Source organism: Maniola hyperantus, chromosome 26, assembly GCF_902806685.2.
Source record: "Maniola hyperantus chromosome 26, iAphHyp1.2, whole genome shotgun sequence".
In the NCBI taxonomy this organism is placed as follows: domain Eukaryota; kingdom Metazoa; phylum Arthropoda; class Insecta; order Lepidoptera; family Nymphalidae; genus Maniola; species Maniola hyperantus.
In genome coordinates this window covers 6,448,688-6,474,767 of record NC_048561.1, presented here as the reverse complement: position 1 = coordinate 6,474,767, position 26,080 = coordinate 6,448,688, and the positions used below count along the sequence as shown (strand labels likewise).

Sequence of the window (26,080 nt, the reverse complement as noted above, 5' to 3'; positions counted from 1 at the left end):
TACAGAGTTATCTTACATTCCGGGGAACAACATATGCTACTTTTATCCCGAAAAATTAAAGAGTTCCCACGGGATTTTTAAAAACCTAAATCCACGCGGACGAAGTCGAACCTGGGACCTTTGCCTTGACAGCCTGCGGTATGATTATATTGGGTAAGTTTAGCTCGCGTGTATGCAATAAGCATAATTTAGTTACCACATGTTCCGTCTCACGGTTGTTGTCTCAGAAAATCGTAAACTTGTTAGGTGGGCTGGCCTGATTGAATTATTTATTTGATGTATGTACAGGCAGGTAGAGATGTGCTTTCAGACTTTTTAGGGTTCCGTACCTCAAAAGGAACCATATAAGATCGTAAAAAGCCGCTCAGGTGCGAGTGAGACTTGCGCACCAAGGGTTCCGTATTACGGTCGTATTTTTTCGACGTTTTTCACGATAAATAAAAAACTATTATCCATAAAAATAAATAGAAATCTGTTTTAGAATGTACGAGTAAAGGCCCTTTCATATGATACCTACCCTACTTAGCATAGTAATCTTATCTTACTTTGAAAGTTGAAAATACTATTTATTAAATTTGTTCCACACATTCATGAAACCACAAATTCTCGGTTTTCGGATTTATTCCTTTACTTGTGCTATAAGACCTACCTAACTGCCAAATTTCATGATTCTAGGTCAACGGGAAGTACCCTATTGGTTTTCTTGACAGACACGACGGACAGACAAATAGACACCGAAGGGATCCTATAAGGGTTTCTTTTTCCTTTTGAGGTACGTAACCCAAAAACTAGAATACAATCTCATCTGGTGGTAAGTGATGATGCAGTCTAAAAATAGAAGTGGGTTAATCTGTCGTTAACTCAGTGTCTAATACTGCCACACACATACCCACAGACCTCATTTGACATTTATTTTTAATTCATTGATGGTTTTATACGAAAAATTGTTATTGCTAACTAAATCCACACTCCGAAATCGCGGCCATCATCTAGTGTGTTAAATAAATGAGAGTTGACAACTCTCGACGATAGATGTCGCTGCCTTACTTTGCGCTGCGGTACCAACTGTAATTTACCCAGAGTATATTAGTATTTAATAGATATGTTGATTATTACAAGTTAGCAATTGATGGAAGTGAGCTAATCTGAGTTTTTGAAACGCAATTGTACTATGTACAAAAGCGATAATAATAATTTTTTTTTTTTTGTTTCTGTTACTTTATGTTTCTGTTTGTTCTGTTATTTTATATTTCTGCTGTTTTTTGTTGTTCCTGTTACTTTAATTTTTGTTGTTCCTGTTATTTTAATTTCTGTTGTTTCTGTTATTCTATCGTTTGCTGTTTCTGTTACTTTATATTCTATTGTTTATTTTATTTTATTTTTTGTTGTTCCTGTTATTTGATTTTCTGTTACTGTTAGGTTACTTTAATTTTTTTGTTGCTTCTGTTATTTTATTGTTTGTTGTTTTTTTTAAATATGATAAAAATGAGAAAAATAAATAAATGAGAGAGAAATAACTTACAAGCCGTGAGTAGAAATAGAAATTAGAAACTAGAAATGGGTTTTAATAAACACTTTTCTCGGCCAATGTACGCGCATGTCGACCTATTATTCCTAATGATGCCTTCCAAAGCTTTGTTTAAGCTGATTCTACCCTTCAAAATCTTAATAATTGATTTAGTAGGTTATAGGCGAACCTTTGATTTGTCATTGCCAATAACGCCGCCATCTTGTAGTTACGTTAACTTTGAAAGTACCTAGCGGCTAAATTTTAATAATTTAAAATTAAATTAATTGTGTTTTAGCGGCACAGGAATAAAGCGATATTAGCACGAATTTAATTATAATAAATATTAAGTAAACATAGATCACATCACACTACGGGGTTTTAAAAGAAATATATTTTCAGTTGTATATACATAAATCAGTAGGTAAACGCTAAATCAGTAGGTACCACCTACACGTAAAAAACCCAGAGACGAAAAAACCTCATAAAAAACCGACATATTTTTTTTAATTTTAAAAAGAACTACAGATAAAACACCTTTCCTTATTTTAGTTAATTCATTACATTTTAAAAACTCATAATCCATTTTTAATTTAGTTCGTCTGAAAATGTTTCCCGCCTAAAACATTGTTATGTTTGAAAAGTTAAGAATATTATTTTACGTTTTTCTAACATTGTTCATACCGTATTTATTACAAGAGTATATTTCGGCGATTCTCATAAATAAAGTGAGAAATTGTAATAGCTGTAGATCGTGCAGAAATCGTTAAACAATGGAATTACACGTTTTGTTCTTGCTAATTTTGTTGATAAACTTGGGCTGTGTAGTTTCTGAACTGAGCTTGAGATTTGGTAAGCTTAACTTTTTTACGAAAGATAATTTATAAAACTAGGTGAGAGATTAAAATAAGTCAGACTAAGGGAACTAAGTAATGTCAGTATGTATGTCCGTAAATAACTAATTATCTATGTCTATACTTTAATAAATAAAGTTGAAGTTTTAACTGTTTGAACGGGCTAATCTTCGGAACGGCTGAACCTATGTTGACGGAACTTTCACAGATAAGTAGAAGATTACCAAAGGAGTAACATAGGCTACTTTATTAACCGACTTTAAAAAGGGAGGAGTTTTGTTTTCTAAAACACAGAAATCTAAGATATTTCTGAACCGATTTCCGTAATTATTATTTTTTAATCGATAGGGAAACTTTACGACATTGTCCCATAAAAAGTTTGGATTTCAACTCCTCAATCCTGATGCTGAGGCGAGGGGTGCAACGGATCGGATGGATATACTTAGTTAAAGATTTGGAGAGTGTACACAGGCTAGTTTTATCACGGAAAATAAAAGAGAATCACGGGCTTTTAAAAACCTGCATGCTCTAGGTCTATTGAAGTCATTGATGTAAATCTTGTTTCCAGTAATTATAACAGAGATCCATGAAGTAGAGCTGCCGCAGCAAATCGGTCGAGCTATGAAGGTGGCTGAAGATAAGACACCAGGCACGACCGTCTCTGATGACGTCATACTACTAGACAGACAGAACGAAGAGGAGAGCTATAGGAAACGTAAGAACTGATCAGAGTTTTTATAAATGCGAAAGTGTGTTTGCTTGTTGGTTTGTTGGTTTGTCCTTCAATCACGTCGTAACGGAGCAACGGATCGACGTGATTTTTTGCACGGGTATAGTTTAAAACCTGGAAAAGGACATAGGCTACTTTTAATCAATCAATACCCGGAAAATCAAAGAGTTCCCACGGGATTTTCAAAAACTAGTATTAACATACTATACATTTCAATTGAGAAGACGACAGACAGACACGCACTTTCGTATCAGTAATCTGGAGCTTGAAAACTTCGCAAGCGTGATGGAAATTCGTATAGCGACATCTAGTTTGTTATAAGGAAGTTTTTATGCTCTTCAGAAAACGAAGGGCGTTAGATCGATAACAAGTTGTAGAACACTCGCAGCAATAGGGTATCTTATTTTTGACTTGTGACATACACGACAGACGGACAGACTGAAACAGACAGACAACGAAGTGATCCTATAAGGGTTCCTTTTTTCCTATTGAGGTACCCTAAAAACACCCTGTTGGTTGCAGTATGCTCTGCAATATCCAAGGGTGTCTCCCTCATCATCGACCTATCCTGGTCACCCTGGGAGGCAGCTGAAGAACTGTCCTCCTCTGCTGGTATACCACTGGTCCGCACAGTACTAGGCTCGCAGCAGATGGTAGGAGCTTTCAATAGCTATCTGGAATCAAGGAATGCCACTGATGCTGCGATCCTGTTGGAGAATGAAAGTGGTTTGTTTGTACTATAGATATTTTAAACTAACTTATTTGCGAGACTTCGTCCACATGGACTACACAAATTTCAGTTCCTATTTAACGCCTTTTCGTATGGAATTTCCCAAAAATCTTTCTTAGTAAGGTGAGTGCATACGCTATGAAAAACGCCTCAAGTTTTTAACCCTAGCTGTTTTGGCTGTGTGTGGAAACTGTGGATAGATCACTGCAGTCAGTCATTCAGGACAAGTCTTCATAAAACTTAAAAGTAATTAAGTACGTCTGTATTACAATAAGAGCCAGCGCGTGCCAGACAGAAAGTTAGAGAGGAATGATCAGCGACTGTGAAGAAAAAATCATAATACTTAGCGGATTTTATGCGCTTAAAAGGGTTTTTTTTTTACTTTTTAAACTACTTGTCTTTTGCTAGCTTCTCATGTCTTTCTATTTGTAGATGTAGACCAAACCCTCTACGAGGTGTTAGGCCGCTCGCACATAAGGGTGTGGGTGCACGCCGGGTTCACCAAGGACACCGCCAACGCGCTGAAGAGCACGAGACCTGAACCCAGCTTCTATATCATCATAGGGGACTGACTGACTGACTGACTGATCTATCAATGCACAGCTCAAACTACTAGACGGCTCGGGCTGTTTGGCATGCAGATAGCTATTATGATGTAGATACCCGCTAAGAAAGGATGTCAAAAAATTCAACCCGTAAGGGGGTAAAAATAAAAATGGCGGATTTTGTACGGGCTGTGCCACTACAGAAAGGGTTTTTTGTCTTTACCTTTTGCTAGCATGTCTTTCCTATTTAAATTACCTGTCTTCACCTTTTGCATGTCGTTCCTATTTGTAGATGTAGACCAAACCCTCTACGAGGTGTTAGGACGCTCGCATATAAGGGTGTGGGTGCACGCCGGGTTCACCAAGGACACCGCCAACGCGCTGAAGAGCACGAGACCTGAACCCAGTTTCTATATCATCATAGGGGACTGACTGACTGACTGACTGATCTATCAACGCACATCTCAAACTACGGGACGGATGGGGCTGTTTGGCATGCAGACAGCTATTATGACGTAGACATTCGCTAAGAAAGGATGTCAAAAAATTCAACCCGTAAGGGGGTAAAAATAAAAATGGCGGATTTTGTACGGGCTGTGCCACTACAGAAAGGGTTTTTTGTCTTTACCTTTTGCTAGCATGTCTTTCCTATTTAAATTACCTGTCTTCACCTTTTGCATGTCGTTCCTATTTGTAGATGTAGACCAAACCCTCTACGAGGTGTTAGGACGCTCGCATATAAGGGTGTGGGTGCACGCCGGGTTCACCAAGGACACCGCCAACGCGCTGAAGAGCACGAGACCTGAACCCAGTTTCTATATCATCATAGGGGACTGACTGACTGACTGACTGATCTATCAACGCACATCTCAAACTACGGGACGGATGGGGCTGTTTGGCATGCAGACAGCTATTATGACGTAGACATTCGCTAAGAAAGGATGTCAAAAAATTCAACCCGTAAGGGGGTAAAAATAAAAATGGCGGATTTTGTACGGGCTGTGCCACTACAGAAAGGGTTTTTTGTCTTTACCTTTTGCTAGCATGTCTTTCCTATTTATAGATGTAGACCAAACCCTCTACGAGGTGTTAGGCCGCTCGCACATAAGGGTGTGGGTGCACGCCGGGTTCACCAAGGACACCGCCAACGCGCTGAAGAGCATGAGACCTGAACCCAGCTTCTACGTCATCATAGGGGACAGTGCTTTTGTGGCCAATACTTATAAACGAGTAAGGTTACAGTTTGTTCCGGCGCTTCTTTTGCTTGTTCTCAGGTGGAAGAAGCGCCGGAACTAGCTCTTAGTTTTAAGATGTGATGTGTGGCACAGTTATGTAAATAAACGTCTTTTCTTTCTTTCTTTCTTCTATTATTCCAGGTTACAGTTTGTTCCGGCGCTTCTTTTGCTTGTTCTCAGGTGGAAGAAGCGCCGGAAATAGCTCTTAGTTTTAAGATGTGATGTGTGGCACAGTTATGTAAATAAACGTCTTTTCTTTCTTTCTTTCTTCTATTATTCCAGGTTATAGTTTGTTCCGGCGCTTCTTTTGCTTGTTCTCAGGTGGAAGAAGCGCCGGAAATAGCTCTTAGTTTTAAGATGTGATGTGTGGCACAGTTATGTAAATAAACGTCTTTTCTTTCTTTCTTTCTTCTATTATTCCAGGTTACAGTTTGTTCCGGCGCTTCTTTTGCTTGTTCTCAGGTGGAAGAAGCGCCGGAAATAGCTCTTAGTTTTAAGATGTGATGTGTGGCACAGTTATGTAAATAAACGTCTTTTCTTTCTTTCTTTCTTCTATTATTCCAGGTTATAGTTTGTTCCGGCGCTTCTTTTGCTTGTTCTCAGGTGGAAGAAGCGCCGGAAATAGCTCTTAGTTTTAAGATGTGATGTGTGGCACAGTTATGTAAATAAACGTCTTTTCTTTCTTTCTTTCTTCTATTATTCCAGGTTACAGTTTGTTCCGGCGCTTCTTTTGCTTGTTCTCAGGTGGAAGAAGCGCCGGAAATAGCTCTTAGTTTTAAGATGTGATGTGTGGCACAGTTATGTAAATAAACGTCTTTTCTTTCTTTCTTTCTTCTATAATTCCAGAATTCAAAATTCATTGTATATTTTACCTGAATTTATTATAGGTAATAAATACCTTTATATTTGTTCAGCCTTGGGCAAATTTTCTCCATCTCGTTTATGTATTCTGCAGGCAGTCAAAGAGAAGCTAGTCAAACGCAACTATCGCTGGAACTTAATACTGACTGACTATGAGAGCTTGGACTTTTCAATGTTATTTCTGCCCACTGTCATCCTGCAAGCTGATCCTGTGGAATGCTGTAAACTATTGAACTTGAAGGAGGAATGCAGCTCCACTCTTAATGGACAGGTATTACAGTTCTTGCAATTCACGAAGGCGAGTGGACTTTACTTGTGGTTACGTCGGATATGTGCGTGCATGTTGGACCAATTAGTCGCGAGCGAGCGCTCGCAAACGCACACATTTACTGTACCTTACTTATGCCGATACGACTTAAACACAAGCATGAGCCACTCGCCTTCGTGAAATGCAAGAACTGTACTATGGAGTTCCTTTTTTAGGGTTCCGTATCTCAAAAGAAAAAACGGAACCCTTATAGGATCACTTTGTTGTCTGTCTGTCTGTCAAGAAACCTACAGGGTACTTCCCGTTGACCTAGAATCATGAAAGGCAGGTAGGTAGGTCTTATAGCAGACATTCGAAGAAAAATCTGAAAACCGTGAACTTGTGGTTACATCACACAAAAATTAATTGTGGTCTATAACTACTTATATCAAGTGGGGTATATGAAAGGTCTTCACTTGTGCATTGCTCGGTAGCGCCAGCTGGGCCGACGGTTGTGTCTTGAAACTTCTATATATTATAGTCCAGATTGCAGAAAACTCCGTTAGTGCGAGTACTGTCGGCGGCACATTTGTTCGGGACGACGTCATGAAATGTTATCGATTGAATAGCGCCATCTAGTTGTAACTGTGGCAACCGCCACAATCTTTTACAGAAAAAACAATACATACTCAACAACTTAATGCAATACTCAGTGGATGTTCTAACTAAAATCAACGCAGACCTCGTCAAGATCGACTGCGCCAATCCGGCGGGAGAGATGAATGCGACTAAAGAGAGGTTCTACCAAGTTCTAGAAGAAGATAGCACGAATAATGACAGTTTGTTCTTTTGGGATGAAAAAAGGTGAGTTTATTGAGTGAAACATACGATTAATTGTCAATTTTAATACTTTCTTATATACTTTAAAAAACCTTACTTTTTTTAATGTCGTTACTAGATCAAGTCTCCTACTTCGTTCCCGTTTCATCCTGTCCACGTACAAAGAGGTCGAGGGTCTGCAGAGAGCAGCGTACTGGTACGCCAACGAAGAGTACAAGCTTCTACCTGGGGTCGTACTGGAACCTTTGAGGAACTTTTTCAGGATTGGGACGTCTCCTGTAAGTGAATTTTCCGACTTCAAAAAATCTTTTTTTTTTTAATAGAGATAGCGAGCAAACGAGCAGACGGGTCACCTGATGTTAAGTGATTACCGCCGCCAATGAACATTATCAGCACCAGAGGAACCGCCGATGCGTTGCCGGCCTTTTAGGAATCTTATGGTCCGCCCCTTGAATAACCCCATGTTGTAATCTAGTGGGAACACCGCCGATGGGAGTTGGTTCCACAGTTTGCACGTGCGTGGAAAGAAGGATCTGGCGCAGCGGACGGTCGAAGTGCACCAGACACCCAGGTGGTGAGGGTGAAATTCCTTACGGTGGCGCGCGGTGCAGTTGTAGAAAAATGAGGGTGGAATGAGGTCAAAAAGCTCTTCAGAGCACTCCCCATTATAAAGGCGATAGAACACGCATAGAGAGCTAACGTCTCTGCGGTGCTCCAGGCTTTCAGGATCGTCCACAAGTCGAACCGCCCGCCTTTGGATCCGATCAAATGGAAGGAGTCTGTACTGGGGTGCTCCAGCCCAAAGGTGGGAGCAGTACTCAGTAGCAGTAGCAGGAGATATAACATTTATATAAAAAAAAATTGACGACCTCCCTGGCGCAGTCGTGAGCGCTGTGGTCTTATTAGTGGGAGGTCCCGGGTTTGATTCCTGGCAGGGGTTTGGAATTTTATAATTTCTAAATTTCTGGTCTGGTCTGGTGGGAGGCTTCGGCCGTGGCTAGTTACCACCCTACCGGCAAAGCCGTGCCGCCAAGCGATTTAGCGTTCCGGTACGATGCCGTGTAGAAACCAAAGGGTTACGGGTTTAATAAAAACTGCCATATCCCTTCCAGGTTAGCCCGCTATCATCTTAGACTGCATCATCACTTACCATCAGGTGAGATTGCAGTCAAGGGCTAACTTGTATCTGAATTAAAAAAAAAAAAAAAACTCATCATCATCATCATCAACCAATAGACGTCCACTGCTGGACATAGGTCTCTTGTAGGGACTTCCACACGCCACGGTCTTGCGCCGCCGCCATTCAGCGGCTCCCTGCGACTCGTCTGATGTCGTCCGTCCACCTAGTGGGGGTCTTCCAACGCTGCGTCTTCCGGTGCGAGGTCGCCTTGAGACTCCAATATATTAGTTGATAATTTTTTTTTTTTTTTATATATATATATATATTTTTTTTTTAATATATCAATAAAACTTAAAGCTAGCCTTATCTAATTACTATATAAATCATGACCGCGTGGAATGGTGCCAAGATAGTTGATAATGATGTTGATTATGATGACTACTATCACTTTCTAGGGCGTACCATGGACCATGGTGAAGTACGACCCTGACACAGGGGAACCATTGATGACTGAAGATGGAGACCCAATTTACGAAGGCTACTGTATAGATCTTATTGATAAAATTGCTGAGGTAAGTCACTACTATAGTCTAGGCAGCGGTCCGACCGCCGACGATGAACGAGAAACGAGTAAAACTAGAAACTATAAACGAGTTGGCGGGAAGCGAGTGTGTAGTTTCGATAGTTTTGTCGCCGGGCTATAAGCAGTGACGTGCACAGGAGTTCAAGCCAGGGTATACATTTGGTATGAACTTGTTTTACGGCAGGTTATAAAGAAAAAATATGCATTAATTACTTACAATGAGGGTAAGCAGTGCGTTTATGCTTCTCTGAGCTGCACGCCACTGGCTATAAGCGAGTGTGCAAGTGCGACGAGCGTTTACTCGCGCCATTCGCCCGCGGTCGCTCAGTCCTGTGCAAACCTGCGCGCGCGTTACACGTGTTCAAGCGAGCGAGCATCGCTGAACGAGTTTATTTTTGAAAGCTCGTCGCTCATCGATAAAACTAGTAAATCGAGTCGTCGCCGGCAGTGTGAACAGTCAGTGAGCAACTTTTGATATATGCATCTCTTTCGTTTACACGGAATCTACATTTATTGTGCGTTTCTTGAGAGTGAAAATCGCCGATAGTTAGTCGTTTTCTCGTCGGCATCAGTCAGACCAATGCCTATATTAAAATAAAATAAAATAAAATAAAAATCTTTTTTATTCGTATAAACTTTTACAAGTACTTACGAATAGTCGGATGCATCTACCACTGGTTCGGAATGCCTTTCCTACCGAGAAGAACCAGCAAGAAACTCGGCGGTTGCTCTTTTCAAATATTTGATATAGGTACAAGATTATGCCATGTATAAAATAGTATTTGCAGTCTTGTGCGTCGCCGGAACGAGCTGCAGGTCAAATCCACGCTCTTTTATCATTTAGATAATCTTCAATTGTGTAATATGCTTTTTTCAGGAGCATATTTTTAATAGATTTTTTAAACTTGTGCAAAGGTAAGTCCAAAATAGTTTGCGGGATTTTAATATAAAAAAGGTAAAACCCACAAATGTTATTCTGTACCTACTACAAAAATTATGCATTTCTAATGAACATAGGACATTTAGGTAGACAGATTTTTAATTCAAATAAATTCTAAGTATAATAAGGAGTGCTCTGTGCTCTGAAGAGTTGTTTGTTCTCATTTCACCCTCCTTTTTCTACAACCGCACCGCACGCCACCGCAAACAATTTTACCCTCACCACCTGGTTGTCTGGTGCACTTCGACTGCCCGTTGTGCCAGATCCTTTTTCCCACGCACATGCAAACTGTGGAACCAACTCCCATCGGCGGTGTTCCCTTTTAGATACAACATGGGGTTATTCAAGGGGCGGACCAACAAATTCCTGAAAGGCCGGCAACGCATCGGCGGCTCCTTTGGTCGGGCGGTGGTAATCACTTAACATCAGATTCAGATTCAGATTCAGATTCAGATTCAGATTTATTTATTTGCTTTCATGTACATTTACATTAATTGATGGTGGGTGCTTAAAGCTAAAAGCTAAATACATGAGACCCTGTCAGGGTATTGCAAATACAATTTTAGGTACAATAAAATGGTAAATATTAGAGATACAATAAGAATAGGATTAAAAATATTAAAATTATCATTACTAGATATTAAATATTATTCATTTGCATGCTTATATATTATTATATTATGTATGTAAGATTAGTACAAAATAAAAATAAGGTCAAAGTATAGTAGTATTAAATAATTGCTGTCATGGTCTGATTAAGTCTCTGTCAATAGAATAAAATATTTAAAAATAGTTACTGTAAGAATTTAATTTAGTTATGGTTATGCTGCAATTATTTAATCTTACAAGGTCTTATAGTTAAATGTCAATATCAGATGTCATTTACAGGTGCGTCACGCTATTGAGGTTTATGCTATTGAGGTGGTGACCCTTAGATGAATGATGTGGTGACCCGCCTGTTCGTTTGCTCACGTTTTTTGTTTAAAAAGAGCGTCATTGTAACAATTCTGGCAATGGTTTTTTTTTTTTTTTTTTTTTTTATTTGACTAACCAACAACATTTACACATACACAAGTATTTACATACAAAAAGATTTATAACTAAAGGACACATAGCATAAACGTTAACAACTGGCTAGTACAAAAGATTTAGGTACAATGATGTACAAATGGTTTGAAATACTCAACCTTTTAAATATTGCAGTGCTACAAAATATATCATCATGATCAACCCATCGCCGGCTCACTACAGAGCACGGGTCTCCTCTCAGACTGAGAAGGGTTTTGGCCATAGTCTACCACGCCGGCCATGTGCGGATTGGTAAACACAAAATATATACTTAATCATATTTTTTTGTATTTACCTATAGACAATGGGTTTCGATTACGAAATTGTGACTCCAAAATCTGGTTCTTTTGGAAGAAGACTACCAAATGGTTCTTGGGATGGAATTGTAGGCGATTTGACCACTGGGGTGAGTTCGGAAAAACAAAAAGTCAAAAACTTTTTTTTAAATTAGACCGTTGCTTGTGCTAGAACTTTTTTCCACTGACATGCAAATTGTAGAACTCTTCGCTTCGGCGGTTTTAATTTAAAAAAAAAACGGCCAAGTGCGTGTCAGGCTCGCGCAACGAGGGTTCCGTGTTACAGTCGTTTTTTTTTTCGACATTTTGCACGATAATTCAAAAACTATGATGCATAAAAATAAATAAAAATTTGTTTTAGAATGCACAGGCGAAGACCTTTCATATGATATGAGATATCCCACTTGATATAGTTATCTTACTTATAAACTGAAAATATGAATTACTAGCTTATGCTCGCGACTTCGTCCGCGTGGACTACACAAATTTCAAACCCCTTTTTCACCCCCTTAGGGGTTAAATTTTCAAAAATCCTTTCTTAGCAATGCCTACGTCATAATAGCAATCTGCATGCCAAATTTCAGCCCGATCCGTCCAGTGGTTTGAGCTGTGTGTTGATAGATCAGTCAGTCAGTCAGTCAGTCAGTCAGTCAGTCAGTCAGTCACCTTTTCCTTTTATATATATATATAATATATATAAAAGCTTAATTAAGATTAATTCATGACCACAATTAAAAAATTTTTGTAGGATGCAACCAACGGTTTTTAGATTTTTCCCCGAATGTCTGCTATAAGACCTACCTTCCTGCCAAAATTCATGATTCTAGGTCAACGGGAAGTACCCTGTAGGTTTCTTGACAGACCGACAGACAGACAACAAAGTGATCCTATAAGGGTTCCGTTTTTCCTTTTGAGGTACGGAACCCTAAAAAAAGTACTTAACTAACGATTTTATTAAGTTTAATGCGGTCATGATTTATATAGTAATTAGATAAGGCTAGTTTTAAGTTTTATTGTAATTAAAAAAAAAAAAAAAAAAAAAAAAGTCCACAAAAGTTTAACTGTTTTTTTAGGAAACGGATATAGCTGTGGCTGCTTTGACAATGACAGCTGAGAGAGAGGAAGTGGTAGATTTTGTTGCGCCGTATTTCGAACAAACTGGCATTCTTATAGGTTAGTGTAGTGGTCGTCTCACTCGTGGACACACAGCGCATAAAGTAATTTATTTATTTATTTTATTTATTAGGAACACACACAATACATTAATTTAACACAAACTACGACACTTATAGACAAATAATTGGCACCGATTCTAAGCACAACCTAATTTTAGAGTATTCGCACCCTCTTCTTACTATTGTAATATGAAAAGGACAGAAGCAGTTTGACATTTCTAAGTTTAATTTTTAGATGGTAAAACCCATGATTTTAGCACGCACTCGCGAACCTACTGTTTAAATTTGTATTGTGCACTAAAATTTAGAGTCTTTAAATGTGAAAGTCATGTTCCGTTCCTTTTTTAGCATGAGTAAAAAGAAAAGGATACTTTATACTATGCAGATACTTTAAATTTAGTTTAGAGAGAGACTAGAGAATCGGAACAGGCTGATAAATGTATCTATAAAATGTGTACACAGCATTTGCAAAATATCTAGACAAATAAAAAGAACTTAACTAACTACTTAACTAAACAATTAATAATTAAGTTACTTAGGAGACGAACCCACCGTAAAATGATAAGAGCTTTTTTTTGAATGCAGTAGCTGAGTCATGAAATATGTCGATACCAGGACTATCTTTTTTGATATTTCATTAAATTTTGCACATATACGCATAATTGGGGCTTGATTTCCTAGATGAGGTAAACCAAAGGGGTATGGGTTTAATAAAAACTGCCATACTCCTTCCAGGTTAGCCCGCTATCACCTTAGACTGCATCATCACTTACCACCAGAGGGTACCTAACCTAACATGCGCCCCGCGAGAAAATTTTGTCTTCGCATTATCTCGTGTTTCTTCATACAAATAAGACGAGTAAATTATCATCATCATCATCAGCCTGTGGACGTCCACTGTTGGACATAGGCCTTCCCTATAAAGAGCACTACCACACCCGGTCAGCCCAGCCTCTTTATATCGTCGGTCCATCGTGCTGGAGGGCGTCCCACACTACGGTCTCCACTCAAGGACTTTCCGGCTCCAACGGCCATCGCCTCTACGACAGGCATGACCTGCCCACTGCCACTTCAGCTTGCTAATAGTTTGGGCTATGTCAGTGATCTTGGTTCTCCTGCGGATCTCCTCATTTCGGATCTTGTCCCTCAAGGAAACTCCTAACATAGCCCTCTCCATAGCTCGCTGAGCGACTTTGAGTTTGTGGACAAGGCCGTTTGTTAGTGTCCACGTTTCAGCACCATAGGTGAGGACGGGAAGAACACACTGGTTAAAGACTTTCGTCTTCGATTTTTCGTCGAGGAAGCCAACAGAAGAATTCGGCTAGGTTGGGCAGCTTTTGGGAAATTGAGTCAAGTCTTCTCATCGTCAATTCCTCAGTGCCTTAAGACGAGTAAATGCGTAGACAAAATTTTCTCGTGGTGCGCATGTCATGTGCAGGTGAGACTGCAGTCAAGGGCTAACTTGTTTCTGAATAAAATAAAAAAAAAGTTTTAACTAGGAGCAAGGCGAATCAGCTTGTTCGCACACTTGGCAGAGAGCTAGACTTCTTAGTATATAGTGATCTGTGGCCGAGAGGCAGCAACTTAGACGCGCGAGCGATCAACCCATTACCGTCTCACTACAGAGCACGGGTCTCCCGCCCTCTCTCCTAGCCCGCTTCCATCTTAGACTGCATCATCACTTACCACCTGGTGAGATTGCAGTCAAGGGCTAACTTGTATCTGAATTTAAAAAAATATTTATGGGTAGTGATATAATATGGGTAGTCATCATCATCATGATAAACCCATCGCCGGTTTACTACAGAGCACGGTCAGAGTGAGAAGGGTTTTGGCCATAGTCTACCACGCTGGCCATGTGCGGATTGGTAGACTTCACACACCTTTGAGAACATTATGGAGAACTCTCAGGCATGCAGGTTTCCTCACGATGTTTTCCTTCACCGTTAAAGCAAGTGATATTTTAATTTATTAAAACGCACATAACTCCGAAAAGTTAGAGGTGCGTGCCCGGGATCGAACCCCCGACCTCCGATTAGAAGGCAGACGTCCTAACCACTAGGCTATCACAGCTTCTAGCACACTACACAGTATATGTATGAGCCGATATTCTAGATTTTTTTTAACATCAGTACCCTTATTATAAATGCGAAAGTGTGTTTGCTTGTTGGTTTATTGGTTTATTGGTTTGTCCTTCAATCACGTCGCAACGGTGCAACGTATTGATGTGATTTTTTGCATGGGTATAGATTAAGACCTGGAGATGTGACGTAGGCTATAGGAATGCAGATAGATTATACCCTGGATTAACTACCCTACTTTTTATCCCGGAAAAGAAAAGAGTTCCCACGGGATTTTTAAAAACCTAAATCCACGCGGACGAAGTCGCGGGCATCATCTTGTAAGAAATATTTTCCAGCAGAAATTACTCTATTTTTATGTCAAAAAAATTGAAAAATTATTTGTCGTTTACGCATTCACTCGTACAGCGTGACGTTGATAATTAATTATGTTAAAAATAAATAAAATCACGATTTTTTTAAATTATTCTCTTTAATAAAAAACGATTATTTTTATTTAGCCATACGCAAGCCAATAAGAAAGACGTCTCTCTTCAAATTCATGACAGTGCTTCGTACAGAAGTGTGGCTGAGCATTGTAGCAGCGTTGCTTCTCACGGGCTTCATGATTTGGCTTCTGGAGAAGTATTCTCCATACTCCGCCCGGAACAACCCGGACGCCTATCCTTATCCGTGCCGGTAAGAAGACTATAGTTTACACTCCTATCTGCTTGTCCTCTCCTGGTACTTTATTCCAAATTTATTCCATAGTTAGGTACTGCAATAAGCAGCTGTGACAGACGGACGGACAGACGAAGTTGTACCACTCCACTCTCCCACTGAATATGACGCTCTTTCTACCAGATATATGATACTCCACCCACCGGACATGACAAACTACTCACCTGATATGACACTCCACCCACCATATTATAATAATATGACACCCCACTTACCATATAATATGATACTCTACCCACCGGCTATGACTCTCCACCTACCGGATATGACAATCCACCTACCGGATATGACAATCTATCCACCATACTATATGACACTTCACCCACTAGATTTGATACCTACCCAATTTTCACCCTGGTGGCCGCTTATTGACTCCTCATGGTACTGATGCTGGCGATCTTCACCGCTAACTTGGCTGCTTTTCTGACGGTGACAGATGAACAGACAGTTGATGCTGCACTACTTCAGTTTTCCACGTAGTATGACACACATGCATCGGATATGACAATCCACCCACTGGATATGACACTCTAACCACCGGATTTGACATTCCACCCACCGGATATGACATTCCACCCACCGGATATAATACTCTTACCTCCGGATATGACAATCCACCCACCGGATATGACACTCTACTCACCGGATATGACACCCTTTTGCAGCGAGTTCACTCTAAAAGAGAGCTTCTGGTTCGCGCTGACGTCATTCACGCCTCAAGGCGGCGGCGAGGCGCCCAAGGCGCTGTCGGGGCGCACCCTGGTGGCCGCCTATTGGCTCTTCGTCGTGCTGATGCTGGCGACCTTCACTGCCAACTTGGCTGCGTTCCTGACTGTGGAGAGGATGCAGGTGAAATCCCCAAACTACTTCTTCTTTGCGCTGACGTCATTCACGCCTCAAGGCGGCGGCGAGGCGCCCAAGGCGCTGTCGGGGCGCACCCTGGTGGCCGCCTATTGGCTCTTCGTCGTGCTGATGCTGGCGACCTTCACTGCCAACTTGGCTGCGTTCCTGACTGTGGAGAGGATGCAGGTGAAATCCCCAAACTACTTCTTCTTTGCGCTGACGTCATTCACGCCTCAAGGCGGCGGCGAGGCGCCCAAGGCGCTGTCGGGGCGCACCCTGGTGGCCGCCTATTGGCTCTTCGTCGTGCTGATGCTGGCGACCTTCACTGCCAACTTGGCTGCGTTCCTGACTGTGGAGAGGATGCAGGTGAAATCCCCAAACTACTTCTTCTTTGCGCTGACGTCATTCACGCCTCAAGGACGCGGCGAGGCGCCCAAGGCGCTGTCGGGGCGCACCCTGGTGGCCGCCTATTGCTAGGGGGATAATCTCTGGAACTACTGAACCGATTTTGAAAATTCTTTCAACAGTAGAAATCTATATTATTCCCGAGTGACATGGGCTATATTTTATTTTCAAAAAAATTAGAGATCCCTACGAAAACTAATGTGAAAAAATGTCGTCTCATCTGTGAGCTTCCGTGGCGTGCGCTGCGTAAATAGTTAAAGTTACACGAAAACAATGTTCGGTGGGATTGTTACTCTTTTTAAAAAAAAAATTAATTCAGATACAAGTTAGCCCTTGACTGCAATCTCACCTGATGGTAAGTGATGATGCAGTCTAAGATGATAGCGGGCTAACCTGGAAGGAGTATGGCAGTTTTTATTAAACCCGTACCCCTTTGGTTTCTACACGGCATCGTACCGGAACGCTAAATCGCTTGGCGGCACGGCTTTGCCGGTAGGGTGGTAACTAGCCACGGCCGAAGTCTCCCACCAGACCAGACCAGAAATTTAGAAATTATAAAATTCCAAACCCCTGCCAGGAATCAAACCCGGGACCTCCCACTAATAAGACCACAGCGCTCACGACTGCGCCAGGGAGGTCGTCTTAAACCGCTCTACAAAAAAATTCCGCGATAGCATCTATTATCTATCTATCTTTTACGGTAGGCTCACAATAACCATTTTTATTATTTTGAAATGTAATCTAAAGTAGTTTTATTTTCGAAGGTGTTTTTACTATTATGATATTGATCCTTACCCAAATAAAATTGTTCGTCATCTCATGTGTTTAATTTAGGCCGAAATTGCCCTGTGTATCATTTCATTTAGAATAATATCTTAGGAGATATCACGAAATTAAAATAATGACGTCGGCCGCGGCAGTCCGGCACGGACGGTAGGAGTGTAGAAGGCGGGTAGAGAGGCGCGAGGGGCGCAACGGATCGACGTGACTTTTTGTGTGACTTTAGTTAAAGACCTGGAAAGTGACATAGGCTACATTTTATCCCGGAAAACTTATAGAGGTGAAAGTGTGTGTGTGTTTTCACTTCAAACCCCCCTACTTTCCAGACCCCCGTGGCATCCCTGGAACAGCTGGCGCGTCAGTCCAGAATCAACTACACTGTGGTGGAAGGTTCCACCATCCACCAGTACTTCATCAACATGAAGTTTGCTGAGGATACCCTTTATAGGTCAGTTGACTACCTCGTTGGTCTACAGTCGACGCATTTTATAAACTGAGTCGTCGAGTTATCTATCTGCTTCGCTCGCACTTACCTACGACCTGTAAGTGCGAGTGAAACAGACAGATAACTCGACGACTCATTTTAAAATGCGTCGACTCTATTAGACTGCAGATGACGAGGTCCTGACTTCGATTCCCAGGTCGGGCCAGAAATATAGCTGATGCCCGCGACTTCGTCCGCGTGGATTTACGTTTTTCGAAATCCCGCGGGAACTCTTTGATTTTCCGGGATAAAAAGTAGCCGATGTGTTAATCCAGGGTATAATCTATCTCCATTCCAAATTTCATCCAAATCCGTTCAGCCGTTTTTGTGTGATTGAGGAACAAACATCCAAACATCTAAACATCTATACTTTCACATTTATAATATTAGTAGGATATTAGTAAAAGCGTAAGTCAGAGAAGCAGGTTAAATTTAACTAATTTTATAAGTTATTAAAATGTTCCCTCATATAAAGCTTGCACGTGGATATAGATCACAACGCGTAGAGGCTAATCGAGAGATTTAATCTTTATTATAACCTAACTGCAATATTAACTTGATTAGGGCACAATTGCTATTGTAACCACTTAATCAAAATATCGACCTAAACACAAAAGTATTTAATAGTCGTTGAGTCTCGAGTCGGAACGAGACTGGCTTAAAAACCTTCAAACACTGGTATTTATACAATTCGATTCAAGATGGCTTCCCCGCCACAGATCGCGTGACATCGGATGAGTCAAATATTGTCTAATTCATTAAACTAACTTCAATAAGCTAACAGTCGGCCTTTCCTGATCGTCTTCACGTCTCGTGAAATAACCGACTACCCGTTGCGTGACCCCTTCATGTTCACAACAACTAAAACAGAAGGTATTCGCCCATTAGCAATTAAAACATGTAAACATTCCTTGAACTGCCCACTGTCAGTCTTAATCACACAACAATCAATTTAAACATTTGCCTCTCATTCGATGTACACAAAATCTGCATCATCTACTGTACTAAATTACTTGATTCTAAAGCGATTCTACCACTGGTTCGGATTGTTGCCACGACCTAGCGAGAAGAACCAGCAAGAAACTCGGTGGCGTCTAACTGTTCAAATTTAACAAAAAATTTGCGGGTACTTTATAAAAAAATATCTGCGGGTATATTTTTAATTTTACTTTAAATTACTAGCGTTTTCAAAAATACAACTGTTTAGATGGCAAAGCAAAATTAAGGCAACGTAAGTTAGTTCCCGCTTCTGAACTAAAAGCGTAAGTCAGAGAAGCAGGTTAAATTTAACTAATTTTATAAGTTATTAAAATGTTCCCTCATATAAAGCTTGCACGTGGATATAGATCACAACGCGTAGAGGCTAATCGAGAGATTTAATCTTTATTATAACCTAACTGCAATATTAACTTGATTAGGGCACAATTGCTATTGTAACCACTTAATCAAAATATCGACCTAAACACAAAAGTATTTAATAGTCGTTGAGTCTCGAGTCGGAACGAGACTGGCTTAAAAACCTTCAAACACTGGTATTTATACAATTCGATTCAAGATGGCTTCCCCGCCACAGATCGCGTGACATCGGATGAGTCAAATATTGTCTAATTCATTAAACTAACTTCAATAAGCTAACATTAGGATTATGGAATTATGGATTATGGATATTATGGATTATGGATATGAAATTATGGATTATGGATAATATGGTTTTATCCCTTGTTTCCAGGGTGTGGAAGGAAATAACTCTGAACGCAACGTCGGACCAGTCGCAGTACCGAGTGTGGGACTACCCCATTAGAGAGCAATATGGACATATTCTGCTAGCTATTAATGCATCAGGTAGGTACCTAACCAATTTTAAAATAGAATAGAATAGAATAAAATAGAATAGAATGGAATGGAATGGAATGGAATAGAATAGAATAGAATAGAATACAATGGAATGTAATAGAATGGAATGGAATGGAATAGAATAGAATGGAATGGAATGGAATGGAATGGAATGGAATAGAATAGAATAGAATAGAATAGAATAGAATAGAATAGAATAGAATAGAATAGAATAGAATAGAATAGAATAGAATAGAATAGAATAGAATAGAATAGAATAGAATAGAATAGAATAGAATAGAATAGAATAGAATAGAATGGAATGGAATGGAATGGAATGGAATGGAATGGAATAGAATAGAATAGAATAGAATAGAATAGAATAGAATAGAATAGAATACAATGGAATGTAATAGAATGGAATGGAATGGAATAGAATACAATGGAATGGAATGGAATAGAATGGAATAGAATAGAATAGAATAGAATAGAATAGAATAGAATAGAATAGAATAGAATAGAATAGAATAGAATAGAATAGAATAGAATAGAATAGAATAGAATAGAATAGAATAGAATAGAATAGAATAGAATAGAATGGAATGGAATGGAATAGAATAGAATGGAATGGAATGGAATGGAATGGAATGGAATGGAATGGAATGGAATGGAATGGAATGGAATGGAATGGAATGGAATGGAATGGAATGGAATGGAATGGAATGGAATGGAATGGAATGGAATGGAATGGAATGGAATGGAATGGAATGGAATGGAATGGAATGGAATGGAATGGAATGGAATGGAATGGAATAGAATAGAATAGAATAGAATAGAATAGAATAGAATAGAATAGAATAGAATAGAATAGAATAGAATAGAATAGAATAGAATAGAATAGAATAGAATAGAATAGAATAGAATAGAATAGAATAGAATAGAATGGAATGGAATGGAATGGAATGGAATGGAATGGAATGGAATGGAATGGAATGGAATGGAATGGAATGGAATGGAATGGAATAGAATGGAATGGAATGGAATGGAATGGAATGGAATGGAATGGAATGGAATGGAATGGAATGGAATGGAATGGAATGGAATGGAATGGAATGGAATGGAATGGAATGGAATGGAATGGAATGGAATGGAATGGAATGGAATGGAATGGAATGGAATGGAATGGAATGGAATGGAATGGAATGGAATGGAATGGAATGGAATGGAATGGAATGGAATAGAATGGAATGGAATTGTATATTATTACTTATTCAACAATTTTCAGGGCCAGTAGCAGACGCGGAAACAGGTTTCCAGCAAGTCAACGAACATTCGGAAGCCGACTTTGCTTTCATACATGACTCAGCTGAAATTAAGTAAGATTATCTTATGTAATTCAAAGTCCTGACTGACTGACTGACTGACTGACTGACTTATATATCAACGCACAGCCTAAACCGCTAGTCTTAGAGATATGAAATTTGGAGGGTGTGTTCTTTGTACAGAGTAGGTATCTACTAAGAAAGTGTTGAATGAGGGATGGAAGTTTGTATGAAAGTCCGTCATTTTTGAAGTTACATCGATGAAAATTAGTATTTAACCTTTCCGATTAAAAATAAAAATAAGTAGGTATTTAAGGATTTATGAAAATTTTTGTTTTCGATTACAAATGAAGAAATAGGTTACGTATTTCGGATTTTTTGTAAATTCAACCTCCACCTCGATTTTCTAAATTCCACCCGAGCGGCTAGTTAGTTTTAATAAATTATGCATATCCATACTAATATTATAAATGCGAAAGTGTGTCTGTCTGTCTGTCTGCTAGCTTTTCACGGCTCAACCGTTCAACCGATTTTGACGAAATTTGGTACAGAGATAGCTTACATCCCGGGCAAGGATATAGGCTACTTTTTATCCCGGAAAATTGAAGAGTTCCCACAGAAGGAAGGACGAAGTTGGGGGCATCATTTAGTTTCTTAATAATGATGTAAGTAACCACAAATTCACGGTTTTCGGACTTAGTCCTTTACTTGTACTATAAAGACCTATCTACCAAATTTCATGCTTCTAGGTCAACGGGAATTAGGTACCCTATTGGTTTTCTTGACAGACATGACAGCCGGACGGACAGACAGACAACGAAGAGATCCTATAAGGGTTCCTTTTTTCTTTTTGAGGTACGGAACCTTAAACAGGTTGTGAAACAGGTCCTATTTTTTTTTTTTTTTGCAACTTTGTTTCGTTCTCAGGTACGAAATAACGCGGAACTGCAACCTCACCGAAGTGGGAGAGGTGTTCGCGGAGCAGCCCTACGCCATCGCGGTCCAGCAGGGCTCCAGGTTACAGGAGGACCTGTCTAAGACCCTGCTGGACCTGCAGAAGGAGCGCTTTCTAGAACTGCTGTCTAGCAAGTTAGTTTTTTTGGGTTCCGTACCTCAAAAGGAAAAACGGAACCCTTATAGGATCACTTTGTTGTCTGTCTGTCAAGACTCAAGAAACCTACAGGGTACTTCCCGTTGACCTAGAATCATGAAATTTGGCAGGTAGGTAATCTTATAGCAGACATTCGGGGAAAAATCTGAAAACCGTGAATTTAGGGTTAGATCACACTAAAAAAATTAAATTGTGGTCATGAACTAATAATTAGTATTTTCAACTTTCGAAGTGAGATAACTATATCAAGTGGGGTATCATATGAAAGGTCTTCACCTGTACATTCTAAAACTGATTTTTAATTATTTTTACGCATCATAGTTTTTTAATTATCGTGCAAAATGTCGAAAAAATACGACTGAATTACGGAACCCTCGTTGCGCGAGCCTGACTCGCACTTGGCCGGTTATTTTCACTTGCTCGGAATTTGCTACTTTACTGAAGAAAGGATGTCAAGGGCTAACTTGTATAGGAGTTTTTGTCTATTGTTTCAGATATTGGAACGAAACCGCGCGGCAAGCTTGTCCAGACTCCGACGAGTCAGAAGGGATCACGCTGGAAAGTTTGGGTAATATATGTTCTCATCATCATCAACCAATAGACGTCCACTGCTGGACATAGGTCTCTTGTAGGGACTTCCACATGCCACGGTCTGGCGCCGCCGACATCCAGCGGCTCCCTGCGACTCGTCTGATGTCGTCCGTCCATCTAGTGGGGGGTCTTCCAACGCTGCGTCTTCCGGTGCGAGGTCGCCATTCCAGCACCTTGGGACCCCAACGTGTATCGGTTGTACGAACTATGTGCCCTGCCCATTGCCACTTCAGCTTCGCAACCATGAGCTATGTCGGTTACTCTCATAGAGCAGAAACAAAGAGATGTTGTATTAAGATTTCCCTATGAAATATCGAGTGACATTTTGCGGGGTGAGGGGTTGTGGAACGCCGCCCACTTCTCAATTTTCCATCTGCGGGTTAGTAGCAAAACTACTCGCTTAGCGACCTAACATCGATATATTGATGTCACTACATAGTTCAGCTATCTCACACTAGATGTCAATAAGTGTAGAAATTACGTATAAAATTACTTACAAATGAAATGTGATACCATTCATAGCATCAGAACGTCTGTCTGAATAACTTTGACACGATAAAACACAACACTTCATCCTTTTGTTCTTAAAAACGCGAAAACACACCGATAATACGAGTCTCAATATATGTGAACCTGATGAACGCAGACAGCATACTAACTAAGGCCCCGCCCACAGTGATGACGTCAGGACCTAGTTGAAAATCACAGTGCACAGTTGCTTAGGCCAACTCCTCTTTGTTTCTGCTCTATGGTTACTCTAGTTCTCCTACGGATATCCTCATTTCCTCATTGATCACGTAGAGAAACTCCGCACATAGCTCTCTCCATCGCCCGCTGAGTGACTCTGAGCTTTCTTATGAGGCCCATAGTTAGTGACCATTCGTCGCGTTATATGTTCTAGTTTTAATTAATTTTTAGTTAAAGCTAAGTTTAAGCTGCGATAGCCTAGTGGTTAAGACGTCCGCCTCCTAATCGGAGGTCGGGGGTTCGATCACGATCACGCACCTCTAGCTTTTCAGAGTTATGTGTGTTTGAGCCCATCAGTTGTTTTAACGATGAAGGAAAACATCGTGAGGAAACGTAAATGTCTGAGAGTTCTCCATAATGTTCTCAAAGGCGTGTGAAATCCAGGCTATGGCTAAAATCCTTCTCACTCTGAGAGACCCGTGCTCTGTAGTGAGCCGGTGATGGGTTGATCATGATGATGTGTACGGTGGTACGGAACCCTTCGTGTGCGAGTCCGACTCGCACCTAACCAGTTTTTTTTTCACAGGTGGCGTTTTCATAGCGACCCTATTTGGTCTAGGTCTCGCAATGATAACCTTGGCCTGGGAAGTTTTCTATTACAAAAGAAAAGAAAAGAACAAAGTCCAAGCCTTAGACGCCACCATAGAGAAGACGGAGGCGTTTGTGGAAAAGAAAAAAGAGAATCTACCATCAAAGGTACCCTTTTTGACCGTTGATTGATTGAGTTTGTTGTTTTAAGGGTTCCGTACCTCAAAAGGAAAAACGGAACCCTTATAGGATCACTTTGTTGTCTGTCTGTCTGTCAAGAAACCTACAGGGTACTTCCCGTTGCTGACATTTGGCAAAAAATCTGAAAATTTAAGGTTAGATCACACAAAAAAAATTAAATTGTGGTCATGAACTAATAATTAGTATTTTCAACTTTCGAAGTGAGTGACTATATCAAGTGGGGTATCATATGAAAGGTCTTCACCTGTGCATTCCAAAATAGATTTTTATTTATTTTAATGTATCATAGTTTTTGAATTATCCTGCAAAATGTCGAAAAAATACGACTGTAGTATGGAACCCTAATTGCGCGAGCCTGACTCGCACTTGGCCGGTTTTTTTTAAATTCCGCCCGTTGTGAGGGTGGATGAGTGGGTGGGGGTGGGGGGGACAGCTGCAGATCGTCTCCCGACAGTTCTTGCTGATCTTCATCGCTGAGTCACCGTACTGCAGGGCGGAGCTAATAGTGTCCTGTCCCACGACTGATGCCCTGACCCTGGATGGGTTCGAAACTAGTCGGGCTAACGTCGACATAATATATGTATAATGACTGTTTTATTTTATTTAAAAGGATGCGGAAGGTGTTGCCAAGGTCCGGAAGAGGAAGAAAGCTTCGGGGAACATCGTCAAAACCGTCACAATCGGGGACCAGTTCAAACCGGCTGATAAAGGCATTTCCTATATCAGTGTTTATCCTAAAGACGGCTATAGACCTTAGGTTTTGAACACAGACCACCTCCAATACTCAGGTTTTGAGTGAAATAGTTAATTAGGTATAGTCACAGCGTATAGTGCCTACAAGCTTTCTTGTTTAAAATAGTTTTGAGTTTGTTGTGGGCTCTTCTCAGACCTGGGAGCGTTTGGAACCCTCGTAGCTTTAGTTTTAAGTTTGCGTAATAATTATCACCACTACATCTTACAAATCTAACACCATACCAGACCATCAATACGAGTAATTTATTACCTATTTTGAATAAATCATTTGACTTTGACTTAGTTTTCATAGATATCATAATAGGTAGGTAGGTAGCAAGGTATATCTCTTTAGAGTCCCCGCAGACCACAAACTTTTTATCGGCCGATAGTTTGGTCGGTTTCTTAATCAGTATGAAGATATTATGTAATGTTATAATTTGCGCACTTACATACATCTTCATACAGTAGGGCGATTGTCTAAAACCTGCATCAATCATTATTACAATCTCAATTGTTCTGATTGGCTGAATTTGTGCGATTCTTGTTGCAACAGTGCATTGTGGCCAATAGTGAGCGAGCATTAACCAATCAGATGATTGCGATTGCGTGACATTGTAGCTGTCAAACAACCGCGGTAGGGCCGCTGATTAAGAAACCGACCAAACTATCGGCCGATAAAAAGTTTGTGGTCTGCGGGGACTCTAAGAATAATTATTATAGGTACTAATTAAATATTTATTCGGTCAGTTGGTTTTTTATTTGGATCCTATAGTAACTACAGCAAGCGACAGGTCGAGATGGAAATCGGGGTATGAGGCCGGGGGGGGGGGGACGCCCCGCACTGCACACCCGCGCTATCCCGCACTGAGTTAGCGCGGGAGCTGTGCGGGTATGCGGGGCGTTCCCACCCTGATTACCATCTCGACTTGTCGCGTACTATAAGTGGGTAGGTACGTCATAATCTAGTT

General features: G+C 40.4%; 1 protein-coding gene across 1 annotated transcript; it reads left to right on the top strand.

Annotated features, from left to right (window-relative positions):
• Positions 1-1,924: 1,924 nt before the first annotated feature.
• On the top strand, positions 1,925-25,780 carry Ir8a (Ionotropic receptor 8a). The gene is made up of 19 exons (XM_034982071.2): positions 1,925-2,359; positions 2,930-3,076; positions 3,614-3,817; positions 5,430-5,596; positions 6,557-6,733; positions 7,383-7,573; positions 7,668-7,827; positions 9,125-9,241; positions 11,562-11,666; positions 12,630-12,729; positions 15,313-15,490; positions 16,198-16,381; positions 17,887-18,008; positions 19,774-19,886; positions 21,163-21,253; positions 22,127-22,288; positions 22,805-22,878; positions 24,175-24,344; positions 24,988-25,780. Exons 1-19 carry the CDS (start codon positions 2,281-2,283, stop codon positions 25,132-25,134), a joined length of 2,688 nt encoding a protein of 895 aa, XP_034837962.1. The 5' UTR covers positions 1,925-2,280; the 3' UTR covers positions 25,135-25,780.
• Positions 25,781-26,080: the final 300 nt, after the last annotated feature.

Coding starts and splice junctions, on each gene's coding strand:
- Ir8a (XM_034982071.2), top strand. CDS start 2,281: ATGGAATTACACGTTTTGTTCTTGCTAATTTTGTTGATAAACTTGGGC. Junction 21,254..22,126: donor CATGACTCAGCTGAAATTAA/GTAAGATTATCT, acceptor TTTCGTTCTCAG/GTACGAAATAACGCGGAACT. Junction 22,289..22,804: donor CTAGAACTGCTGTCTAGCAA/GTTAGTTTTTTT, acceptor CTATTGTTTCAG/ATATTGGAACGAAACCGCGC.